The 13,380-nt window shown below is 42.4% G+C and overlaps 1 protein-coding gene across 1 annotated transcript; it reads right to left on the minus strand.

Moving 5' to 3' along the window:
* Nucleotides 1-11,071: 11,071 nt before the first annotated feature.
* Nucleotides 11,072-13,154, minus strand: LOC110499180 (methionine-R-sulfoxide reductase B1-A). The gene is made up of 4 exons (XM_036956014.2): nucleotides 12,990-13,154; nucleotides 12,551-12,693; nucleotides 12,270-12,387; nucleotides 11,072-12,065 (listed from the first exon to the last, which is right to left on the minus strand). Exons 1-4 carry the CDS (start codon nucleotides 13,042-13,044, stop codon nucleotides 12,055-12,057), a joined length of 327 nt encoding a protein of 108 aa, XP_036811909.1. The 5' UTR covers nucleotides 13,045-13,154; the 3' UTR covers nucleotides 11,072-12,054.
* Between the last annotated feature and the right edge of the window lie 226 nt (nucleotides 13,155-13,380).

The following is a 13,380-nucleotide window of genomic DNA, read 5'->3' on the forward strand; positions in this document are numbered from 1 at the left end:
GGAAATTGAGAAAGTTGGGGAAATTGAGAAAGTTGAGGTGACTAAACTGCTTGGAGTAACCCTGGATTGTAAACTGTCATGGTCAAAACATATTGATACAACAGTAGCTAAGATGGGGAGAAGTCTGTCCATAATAAAGCGTTATTCTGCCTTCTTAACAGCACTATCAATAAGGAAGGTCCTACAGGCCCTAGTTTTGTAGCACCTGGACTACTGTTCAGTCGTGTGGTCAGGTGCCACTTAGGAAAATGTAAATTGGCTCAGGACAGGACAGCACGGCTGGCACTTAGATGTACACAGAGAGCTAACATTAATCATATGCATGTCAATGGAGGAGAGATTGACTTCATCACTACTTGTGTTTGTGAGAGGTATTGACATGTTGAATGCACCGAGCTGTCTGTTTGAACTACTGGCACACAGCTCAAAGGAGATGATCGTGGACTACAAGAAAGTAGGGCTGAACACGTCCCCATTCACATCACCAACAAACTGTCCACTGTCCGCAGCAGCTAATGGGGATCCATAATAAATACAAATATAAACACGTCCCTGGATGGGTGGTGTGGATATACAGATGTAGATGTAGAATTTGATCACTCTGTTCCTTCAATGCAGAAAAATGTAAAACATGTAATGTATTTAAGGTTTAAAAAGGCATCTGAAGTAATAATTTCCACTTTGAAATTTCAGGCTTGATTTTCTCTTACAAAAATGTATCAATCCATACAAAAATATCCATTAATTATAATCCACATAATAATTCACATTTTCTGTTGCTGCCAGATTATTTTCCTGCTGTAGCATACTGGCTCAAATTAAGATCCTACATCTGTCTGTACACGCAGGTGTGTAAATACCCTTAGTGTAGCTTCCCCTATGGGACAAGGCATTTCCATTTGAACATTTACAGGTGTTTTTAACGGCAGTAGTCAGACAACAGAGTGATTGAACTCTCCCATGACGACGGCATTGTATGTATGTGTGCGTTTATGCATGTGCATGTGTGTGTGTGTGTGTGTGTGTGTGTGTGTGTGTGTGTGTGTGTGTGTGTGTGTGTGTGTGTGAATGATGGAGTATGCAGGTCCGTAGGGCCCATGTGCACTAATAACCAAGACACACCTGCTGTCTCACTGCTAGGGTCAATGACTATTTGTGTGTCCCTGTCCTCAATGATACCCATTGGACAAAAGCAGCTGCGGTGTGTACTGTAATAAGTACAGTATAAGCGCATCAAGTGCATATTCCTGTTTTTTCTGGTGTGTAGCTAAGACTATCACACTTCTCTGAATGTTACCTCTGTATCAAACATGAACCTCATCCCCCCCACTTTACCGGACATGTGGTTTCTGTTGAATGCATGACAAGTCTCTGCTCTGGTCAAGCTCATTAACTCAGGTTCAGCAGTGTCCTCAAATCACCTTCAACTCAAGTCCTGTAGATGACTCTGCTTTAAGAAGACTGAGAGAGTTGCATTGTAATGACTAGGCCAGAAAGTACTACGTAAACAATGGAACTTGACTCACATGCATACAGTATTTGTGGATTTTACTGCTAAGCAAATGTAGATTTACATAATATCTTACACATAACAGTTACAGGTAATATGAGGTTAAATCCCTGTGGCTAAAATGTCACTGATCTCGGTGTGAAGAGCTACATGTCAGAGCACAACTGGTTGTCTACGTCTGCCTCAACAGAATACACTGTTCAAACCCGTTTGTGTCTTACCTAACAGCTTTGTGGTCGAGGCGCATACTTCTCTGAGGCAGCCAAAACATTGCTTTGTGTCGGTCTGGGCTGCACTACCCAGGATTGTGAAGTGATGTCTGGTTTCTTCAGCTGTACCCTGATTACACATTTCTGCTGCTCAGTTATCTAACGTTCAGATCATCCTGTGTGTGTGTGTGTGTGTGTGTGTGTGTGTGTGTGTGTGTGTGTGTGTGTGTGTGTGTGTGCGTGTGCATGTGCATGTGTGTGTGTCTGCGTGTGCGTGCACGTGTGTGCGTGTGCGTCTGCGTGTGTGTCTGCGTGTGCGTACACGTGTGTGTGTGTGTGTGCGTGTGCGTGTGCATGTGTGTCTGCGTGTGCGTGCACGTGTGTGTGTGTGTGTGTGTGTGTGTGTGTGTGTGTGTGTGTGTGTGTGCGTGTGTGTGTGTGTGCATGTGTGTCTGCGTGTGCGTGCACATGTGAGTGTGAATGATGGTGTATGCGGGTCCATAGGGCCCATGTGCACTAATAACCAAGACACACCTGCTGTCTCACTGCTAGGGTCAATGACTATTTGTGTGTCCCTGTCCTCAATGATACCCATTGGACAAAAGCAGCTGCGGTGTGTACTGTAATAAGTACAGTATAAGCGCATCAAGTGCATATTCCTGTTTTTTCTGGTGTGTTGCTAAGACTTTCACACTTCTCTGAATGTTACCTCTGTATCAAACATGAACCTCATCCCCCCACTTTACCGGACATGTGGTTTCTGTTGAATGCATGACAAGTCTCTGCTCTGGTCAAGCTCATTAACTCAGGTTCAGCAGTGTCCGCAAATCACCTTCAACTCAAGTCCTGTAGATGACTCTGCTTTAAGAAGACTGAGAGAGTTGCATTGTAATGACTGGGCCAGACAGTACTGTGTAAACAATTGAACTTGACTCACGTGCACACAGTATTTGGTGCATTTGACTGCTAAGTAAACATTTATTTACGTAATGTCTTACACAGTTTCAGTTAATATGAGGGTCAATCTCTCTGGCGGAAAAAATGTCACGTAGCTCTTCACACCAAGATCAATGTCAGAGTACAGCATGGCACCACTGGTCGTGTATGTACTTATGCCACAACAGAATACACTGTTCAATCCCGTGTGTGTCTTACCTAACAGCTTTGTGTTCGAGAGGCAGTCAAAACATTGCTTTGTGTTTGGCTGGCCTGCACTACCCAGGATTGTGAAGGGATGTTCAGTCTCTTATAGGACGAGTCATGACTAGAATACATTATATACATATAAAGTGGGTAAAACAGTATGTAAACATTATTAAAAACATTTAAGGATCGGAACCTTAATCTAACTGCCTGTAGCTCAGTACCTGAAGCAAGGATATGCATATTCTTGATACCATTTGAAAGTAAACACTTGAAGTTTGCGGAAATGTGAAATTCATGTAGAAGAATATAACACATTAGATCTGGTAAAAGATAATACAAAGAAATAAATGTGTTATATTTTTTTCTTATTTTTGTTTATCATCTTTGACATGCAAGAGAAAGGCCATACATTCAGATATTATTTACCTTCAGAGGTGAATCTATCAAACCAATCGCCATGATAAAAGTGTTTTGTTGTTGTGCACTATCCTCAAACAATAACATGGTATTTTTTGCTCTAATAGCTACTGTAAATTGGACACTGCAGTTAGATTAACAAGAATTTAACATTTCTGCCAATATAAGACATGTCTATGTCCAGGAATTGGCTGTGTTTACAACGTCATTCTAGTCACATTATTGCATATTGAGAAACAACTGTCCTGGTTTAGAGACACCGATCCACGGAGAGGTATTAATGTGCCCAGTGTTCAATGACTATGTACCTGTACATAGGGCAGCAGTCTCTAAGGTGCGGGGTAGAGTACCGGATGGTAGCCGGATAGTAACAATGACTAAGTTCAGGGCAGGGTACTGGGCGGAGGCTGGCTGGTGGTGACTGTTTGGTCTGGAGATACAGTCTAAGCTGTTTCTCAGTCTCTCATCCCAGCATTGATGCACCTGTACTGTCTCCGCCTTCTAGATGGTAGCGGGGTGAACAGGCCATGGCTCGGGTGGCTGAAGTCCTTGATAATCTTCTTGGCCTTCCTGTGACACCGGGTGCTGTAGATGTCCTGGAGGGCAGGCAGTGGGCCCCTGGTGATGCATTGGGCTGACCACATCACCCTCTGGAAACCCCTGCGGTTGCAGACGGTGCAATTGCCGTACCAGGCGGTGATACGGCTCGACAGGATGCCCTCAATGGTGCATCTGTAGAAGTTTGTGAGGGTTACAAGGGCCAAGCCACATTTCTTCAGCCTCCCGAGGTTGAAGAGCTGCTGTTGCACCTTCTTCACCACGTTGTCAGCAGGGTAGTAGTGAAGGGTAAACGCACGTAAAACACCATTTACGTGACCTTTTTATTTGTGAAATAGAACTTACTCACTTTTTATTTTGTTAATGATTGTTTACCCATTTATTATTGCGTTCCCCGCATTGATCAATGCATAGAACTCAAACATTCTTGAACAAATCAAATCAAATTTGTATTTGTCACATGCTCCGAATACAGTGAAATGTTTACTTACAAGCTTGTAACCCCCCTCCCCCAAAAATTAAGAGGAAAATAAATAACAATAGTAGGGCTATATACTGGGGGTACCAGTACAGAGTCAATGTGCAGGGTCACCGGTGTCGAGGTAATTGAGGTAATATGTACATGTAGGTAGAGTTATTATAGTGACAATGCGTAGATAATAAGAGAGTAGCAGCAGTGTAGAAGACAGGGGGGGGGGGGGCAATGCAAATAGTCTGGGTAACCATTTAATTAGCTGCTCAGGAGTCTTATGACTTGGGGGTAGAAGCTGTTTAGAAGCCTCTTGGACCTAGACTTGGCGCTCCGGTACCGCTTGCCTTGCGGTAGCAGAGGGAACAGTCTATGACTAGGGTGGCTGGAGTCTTTGACAATGTTTATGGCCTTCCTCTGACACCGCCTGATATAGAGATCCTGGATGGCAGGAAGCTTGGCCCCGGTGATGTACTGGGCCGTACGCATTACCCTCTGTAGTGCCTTGCGGTCGGAGGCCGAGCAGTTGCCATACCAGGCAGTGATGCAACCCGTCAGGATGCTCTCGATGGTGCAGCTGTAAAACCTTTTGAGGATCTGAGGACCCATGCCAAATCTCTTCAGTCTCCTGAGGGGGAATAGGTTTTGTTGTGCTCTCTTCACGACTGTCTTGGTGTGCTTGGACCATGTTAGTTTGTTGGTGATGTGGACGCCAAGGAACTTGAAACTCTCAACCTGCTCCACTGCAGCCCCGTCAATGAGAATGGCGGCGTTCTCAGTCCTCCTTTTCCTGTAGTCCACAATAATCTCCTTTGTCTTGATCACGTTGAGAGACAGTTTGTTGTTCTTGCACCACACGGTCAGGTCTCTAATCTCCTCCCTATAGGCTGTCTCATCGTTGTCGGTGATCAGGCCTACCAGTGTGGTGTCATCAGCAAACTTAATGATGGTGTTGGAGTCTGTCTGGCCGTGCAGTCATGAGTGAACAGGGAGTACAGGAGGGGACTGAGCACGCACCCCTGAGGGGCCCATGTTGAGGATCAGCGTGGCGGATGTGTTGTTACCTACCTTTACCAACTCGGGACAGCCCGTCAGGAAGTCCAGGGTCCAGTTGCAGAGGGAGGTGTTTAGTCCCAGGGTCCTTAGCTTAGTGATGAGCTTTGAGGGTACTATGGTGTTGAATGCTGAGCTGTAGTCAATGAATAGCATTCACAAATAGGTGTTTCTTTTGTCCAGGTGTGAAAGGGCAGTGTGGAGTGCAATAGAGATTGTATCATCTGTGGATCTGTTGGTGCGGTATGCAAACTGGAGTGGGTCTAGGGTTTTATAGTCCACTAAGGGCATTTTACACTGGTGCACTTTATCAGTTTAAAATATAGAACACTGAATTGCAGTGCATCTCACATGAGATACTAAGAGCATGAACGTAATTAAAAAGATAACACATTTGAACATAAACATCTGCACATCCTATTTTTCTGGGCTTTTCTAGTGTCCAGTCCAAATTAGCTATTTTGGGAGGGATGTGCATTTTGTGTCATTGTTAACTACAGGAAATTACATTAGGCCTTCTTCCCTAAAGACGTGCATGAAAATGCAATCAAACAATACAGTCCTGAAAATGTAATATGTTTTGGTTTATATCGGTGGTTGTTTGTCTTCTCTCGATCGCCCACAGAAGTTTATAGTTTACCAACCTTTTTGTACCACTACATCACTGGTTGTCAGTGATGTACAAGCCGAGGAACATGAAGCTTTAGACCCTCTCCGCTGTGGCCACGTCGTGCTCTCTCTGCTGTCTCCTGAAGTCCACAATCAGCTTCTTTGTTTTGCTGACGTTGAGGGAGAGTTTATTTTCCTGGCACCACTCCACCAGGGCTCTCACCTCCTCCCTGGAGGCTGTCTCATCGTTGTTGGTAATCAGGCCTACCACTGTTCTGTCATCAGCAAACTTGATGATTGAGTTGGAGACGTGCATGTCCACGCAGTCATGGGTGAACAGGGATTACATGAGGGGGTTGAGCTTGTACCCCTGTGGGGCCCCCGTGTTGAAGATCAGTGTGGAAAAGGTGTTATAGCCTACCTTCAACATTTAAATAGAGTGAAAGTGCAGTCATGTGTTGGATCTGTCATCACTGCTAGGAACATTAGCCTCGTCGCGAAGCCTGGGGAATTTCCATGGAAGAAATAAGCTGAAGAGGGGTCGGAACCCTGTGTCACCTCGCAACAAATCAAATGGCTTGCATTTTACAATGTTTGCAGCACACTGGTTTTCACAGAATTTCTGTTATTACGAGATGAGCTATAGCTGCAGCAAGAGGGGAGAAATGATCTACAATGCTGGCAATATCAATATTTTACATTTTGACGTTTCTGAAGTGATACAGTAGGGCAAAAAAGTATTTAGTCAGCCACCAATTGTGCAAGTTCTCCCACTTAAAAGGATGAGAGAGGCCTGTAATTTTCATCATAGGTACACTTCAACTATGACAGACAAAATGAGGGAAAAAAATCCAGAAAATCACATTGTAGGATTTTTTATGAATTTATTTGCAGATTCTGGTGGAAAATAAGTATTTGGTCACCTACAAACAAGCAAGATTTCTGGCTCTCACAGACCTGTAACTTCTTCTTTAAGAGGCTCCTCTGTCCTCCACTCGTTACCTGTATTAATGGCACCTGTTTGAACTTGTTATCAGTATAAAAGACACCTGTCCACAACCTCAAACAGTCACACTCCAAACTCCACTATGGTCAAGACCAAAGAGCTGTCAAAGGACACCAGAAACAAAATTGTAGACCTGCACCAGGCTGGGAAGACTGAATCTGCAATAGGTAAGCAGCTTGGTTTGAAGAAATCAACTGTGGGAGCAATTATTAGGAAATGGAAGACATACAAGACCACTGATAATCTCCCTCGATCTGGGGCTCCACGCAAGATCTCACCCCGTGGGGTCAAAATGATCACAAGAACGATGAGCAAAAATCCCAGAACCACACGGGGGGACCTAGTGAATGACCTGCAGAGAGCTGGGACCAAAGTAACAAAGCCTATCATCAGCAAGGGCATTGAAGATGAAACGTGGCTGGGTCTTTCAGCATGACAATGATCCCAAACACACCGCCCGGGCAACGAAGGAGTGGTTTTGTAAGAAGCATTTCAAGGTCCTGGAGTGGCCTAGCCCGTCTCCAGATCTCAACCCCATAGAAAATCTTTGGAGGGAGTTGAAAGTCCGTGTTGCCCAGCAACAGCCCCAAAACATCACTGCTCTAGAGGAGATCTGCATGGAGGAATGGGACAAATTACCAGCAACAGTGTGTGAAAACCTTGTGAAGACTTACAGAAAACGTTTAACCTCTGTCTTTGCCCACAAAGGGTATATAACAAAGTATTGAGATAAACTTTTGTAATTGACCAAATACTTATTTTCCACCATAATTTGCAAATAAATTCATTAAAAATCCTACAATGTGATTTTCTGGATTTTTTTCCCCTCATTTTGTCTATCATAGTTGAAGTGTACCTATGATGAAAAATACAGGCCTCTCTCATCTTTTTAAGTGGGAGAACATGCACAATTGGTGGCTGACTAAATACTGTTTTGCCCCACTGTATTTGGCTGTAAAGACTAGCATGAGGGACAGGAAGTAGATGGCAACAATGAGGTTTGTTTTGAGAACAGTCAGCTAACATTGTAAGCTACCTAGGTATAACTAGCTAGCTACTAGCTAGTTATATTTCTTTCATGATTATAAAGCCAACAAAATGTTAATAAAAACAGCATATTATTGACCTAAAAGGCTGGCAGTGTTAGCCCAGTCATTAGCTTATCCTTCAGTAAGGCCATTCTACTGCCAATGTTTGTCTATGGAGATTGCACGACTGTGTGCTCGATTTTATACACGTCTGCAACGGGTGTGGCTGAAATAGCCATATCCACTCATTTGATGGGGTGACCACATACTTTTGTCTATATAGTGTATGTGATTAATCAACATTGACAGTAGTTCATTTTGAAAAATAGTTTAACAATTAAAACAACTTTAAACACTTCACTTGAAAGAATCAACACTTCATCACTTCAAAATGTACAAATCAGCTAACTGGTATGTAAAGATTAGATATCTTAGTCTAAACAACAATAGATAATTGAGTAGAAACAAGTAGGATATTATTACTAAAGCAGGATTTCTAGTGAACAAAAAAAATATGAGCCCTGGCCAACCTTGCTCCTCTGATCCCTGACCTACTGGGTGAGCAGACTTCTATTCCAGCCCAGCAATAGCACACGTGATTATCAACTCATTAGATTTTGTAGCAAAGCTCAGTCATGTGGATGAATGGAGACAAGGAATAAAGTATGTTTGTCACCAGAGCGGTTTAAAACATGTTGTGACGTTTAACTTTCCCAGCATAATCCACTGTTAATTTCATGAAAAATGAATCGCAGGCCGTCGGTCACACTTGATGACTATGACTATAACTTTAACTATCCTACCGATCCTTGACTTCGCCGATGTCATTTACAAAATAGCCTCCAACACTCTACTCAGCAAACTGGATGCAGTCTATCTCAGTGTCATCCGTTTTGTCACCAAAGCCCCATATACCCCCGACCACTGCGACCTGCATGCTCTCATCGGCTGGCCCTCGCTACATATTCATCGCCTAACCCACTGGCTCCAGGTCATCTATAAGTCTTTTCTAGGTAAAGCTCCGCCTTATCTCAGCTCACTGGTCACCATAGCAACACCCACCCATAGCACGCACTCCAGCAGGTATATCTCACTGGTCATCCCCAAAGCCAACACCTGCTTTGGCCGCCTTTCCTTCCAGTTCTGTGCTGCCAATGACTGGAACGAATTGCAAAAATAGTTGGAGACTTAATAAGTTGGAGACTTAATATCTCTCTCAATAACTTTAAGCATCAGCTATCTGAACAGCGTACGGCTGCAGCTGTACACAGCCGATCTGTAAATAGCCCATCCAACTACCTCATCCCCATATAGTTTTTTATTTTTTTGCTGCTTTGCACACCAGTATTTCTACTTGCACATCATCATCTGCACATCTATCACTCCAGTGTTCATTTGCTCAATTGTAATTACTTTGCTACTATGGCCTAGTTATTTCCTTACCTCCTTACTCCATTTGCACACACTGTATATAGATTTTTCTATTGTGTTATTGACTGTACTTTTGTTTATTCCATGTCCATGTTCCATTCCATATTGTCGCACTGCTTTGCTTTATCTTGGCCAGGTCTCAGTTATAGATGAGAACATGTTATCAACTGGCCTACCTGGTTAAATAAAGGTGAAATAAATAGAAGGAAAAAAAATGTAATAACTTGAAAACTAACACTTGAAACTAGCATAAGCAATAACTACCTGGACGGAAAACAATGAAGCCCACACACACAGCACCCGTTCTACGGGCGTGTGGGGGAGGGTTCTTGAAATGTAATATCTAATCAAAATCTTGCCGCTGGGAGTCAGCGGATACATCTAATTATTGTAATCTATTTTTGAATATTCAATGAGGGTTGTTGACGTCAATGGCGAGAGATGCTACTAGCCTCATTTTATGAATATGTATAGTTACCTCGAGACAAGTCTGATATAAAGTGTTTTTCTCAAAGTTGCTGGGATGTCTTGTGTCGTACTTATATCAGTACACTCATAACAACTTAAGCATGACGGAACTTCTATTAGATCAAATAAACCTCAAGTATTAGCCAAATTCAACACTCATTGACCTCCATGCAAACACACCTTGCTTGGTGGGCGAAACAACAAAAAAACGCCACCTGCTGGAGGGAAACAGATTGTCTTCCTCTTCTTTTCTGACTACAATGACAACAGCCAGGTCAGACAGTTTAACTCTAATGGAGTTGAGATCATATGTTGGTTTTCAAAGGGCGTAACTGAGGGATACGTAGGTCAAAATGTATGCATTTATACTCATGTTTAGGTCTACAGTGTGTTGATTATATATGTTTAAAAATGTCTGAACTCTGCTTTGTTTTAATGGGCTCTAGTACACTCTCTTAAACATTTAGTCATACAGTAAATGTTCACTACAAGGATCAACCTTTTTAAAGAAAATAAGCATTACACTTGTGGTGAAATCCACAAAAACACACAGCAGCTCCCTCAAGACAGATACAGCAGAGTAGGAACTGCTTCAGAAACATGTCAAGAGTGAGTATGTGATGCGTAAGAGGGCAGTGTGTCTGTCAGTAGTGCTGGTACAGTAAATGATACCCCTCTGAGTCTAGCTGGTCTGCAGGGCCACTCCTTCCCCCACAGGGTCCGTCTGTGCCACTGCCCACAGAATGACTTCAAGCTGGGGCACAGAGAAAGAGATCAACCCTGGCCCCTTGGTACATAATCAAATAACTAAAAGGCAGCTTGCTGCCAAAATGTTGGTGACACACTATACACTGCATCACGAAGACGTTAAACACAGTACGGTGTATAATGTTCAGCTACATTTTTTGTGAAAACGATCTACACCTCAAGTTCCACCAACCTAAATCTGGCCAATTCAGGTGAGTGTTTTCCTTACTTTAAAATACTCCTTTCCCACAACCAGGCATGCAAAATCTGATGCGCCAAGCTGGGGGGTGCTTTCAGTAGGCTCATTTACAGAGATAGCCCCTCCAGCTGGACATGAATTGCAAATGTCTATTACCTCAATTCGAATGGATTTCTCAATTTCTGAATAAATAATGAGAGACAATGTAACAGAGGCAATGGTTTTAGTAAACTATAGTAATTTATTGTTATCAATATAATAGAATCATGACCGATAAACAAAGCATCTGCATTTCATCAGTGCAATTGTATTAATACCAGAAAAATCATTGTTTATTCCATTTGCATTGCCAGTTAGAACATGTATTAATTAAAAGAATGTCATGGGAATCACACAACAGAAGACTCCAAGTCATAAATGACATACGAGATCATATAAATAATAAGCAATCATGCTAGTCAATTCAAGTATGCCATTTCACATGGCTCAATGTGCAAATATACTGTAGCAATGTTAAGTCACAAATGGTCCATACAACCCGAAATTCAGCTAATTGTTCAATATTTATCTACATAATATAAGGAAGTGATATTTCAATGAGTAGTATACATGTACATCAAATGCATAGATGTGATAGCAAGCCTGCGTATGTCTTTGGCTAAATTGCAGTGAGAGTTTTTTTCAAGAACATGACACCTTGCACCAACTGTGTCCCCTCCTTACAGAATACATGGTAAGTATATTCAAATAAATAATCAAATAACTAAAATACAAAAAAAAAAACTCTAATTGCTTCACATGCTTGAACTGCTACAAAGCAATGGAATGCAGCTTAGCATAAAAAGCATATAATCCACCATAGGCTTATATCTTAACGTAACCTATATCTTAACGTAACCTATATCTTAATGTAACCTATATCTTAAAGATGAACTAGATCTGCATGCTTATTATAAGAGGTTTTCAAGGAATGCCTTTAGATCTGTGATGCACTGAAAAACACTACCACGTCTATAGAACAACTATCTTGGGGGAAAATAATGTTTCTCTAGAGTGTCCCTGTATTCCAGGCTGGTCATAGAGTCATCAGTGTACAGGGTGTCCCTCCTGGGCCTTGTTCCTGTCCACGTCACATACTGACCAGTCCCTTACACAGGGCTGTGATGTGAGGCTACAGCTACCTGCTTGGGCTCCTCAACTCGACTTACTGTTTGTCTGGAGCAAGGTGAGGAGAGTGAAGAGAAAGAGAGAGAGGAGAGTGCATTTCAGTACACACTCAAATAGAAAAGCAAATGTGAGTCAAAATATGGACGTTTTTATTTTGACAAAGGCAAATCCTCATTCAACTAGGTTCATATTAACACAACTACACATAAACCAAACAGTTCTTTTTTTCTGATTGGTATTTCGGCACGTTACCTTTATTTGGGACAAACTTGAGCGAGTTGCTGAATATTCAGAATCGTGAGATACCTTCCTCCGGACCGTCGTTGACAAACTCATGGCCCAGTCCGTTACCACACTTCCCACAAAGCACCTGGACACCATTACCACAACATTACACGATTGAGGTAAGAAGAGACACTGATTTTGGGGAAAACAATCCCATTAAAGGCCAACTCTGATATTTACAGCTAAATATCGGGGTTTAGAGGCACAATCTGGGACATTCATGTAAATCTCTAGGAGAGTCAGCCTACCTTGAAGGCTGTGAGTGACTCCATCATCTTGGTGACACTGTCCTCTTTGATGGTCTCAGTGAAGGCAGGCCACGGGGAGGAGTGGAGGAACTTAGACCTGCTGGAGAACAGCGGGTTGTTGCACTGAGAACACACATACATACCTAGAGAGAGAACCAGGTAGAGGGGTGTAGAGGGTTACGTCATCATTAAGGAAAGATACACATTATGTACGTAACAAGATATTTATATTGCATTATAATACATGTAATGGCTATTTTAGATGTAGTGAGGTTTTTATACAAACCTTGTATAACACATAAGAGTAGTAGCCTAACCTGCAGCTTATATAACTGATTAATTAGCCTGTAGTAACGGTTCAGTCGTATTTAATCCTGAAACAAGAGCAAGTTACAACACCAATCAAAGCAAAAATGTGCTTAATCTCATAAATACTCACCTGGTTTGAAATGGTCTTTATAGACCTCGCCATCAAAAAATGAGCAAAAAGACATTCTGAATGTAAAGGAAGAACACTATTTGTGGAGATGAGCTTTGACAGCGCCACTTAAATAGACTGCCAGCACAGAATGGATCGGGCTACAAGATAAGCTTCCGCACATGTGACCAAGTTGTATTATGCAAGCTCTGCCCACGGTTCCAATCTTGACCACTAGATGTCAGTGTTGGACAAACAGTGAGACAACAAGTGACTCTTGGAGAAAGTCCTGACGAAGCAAGTGAGTTACAAGAAGCCTAAGTTAGTGATACATCTAAAATACTTTTCGGGACACACGAACAGCGGACACAAATAACTGTATGGTAGATATAGGAGGAAAATAGATCATAAG

Source organism: Oncorhynchus mykiss, chromosome 20 (assembly GCF_057628025.1).
Source record: "Oncorhynchus mykiss isolate SJ-2025 chromosome 20, ASM5762802v1, whole genome shotgun sequence".
NCBI lineage: Eukaryota > Metazoa > Chordata > Actinopteri > Salmoniformes > Salmonidae > Oncorhynchus > Oncorhynchus mykiss.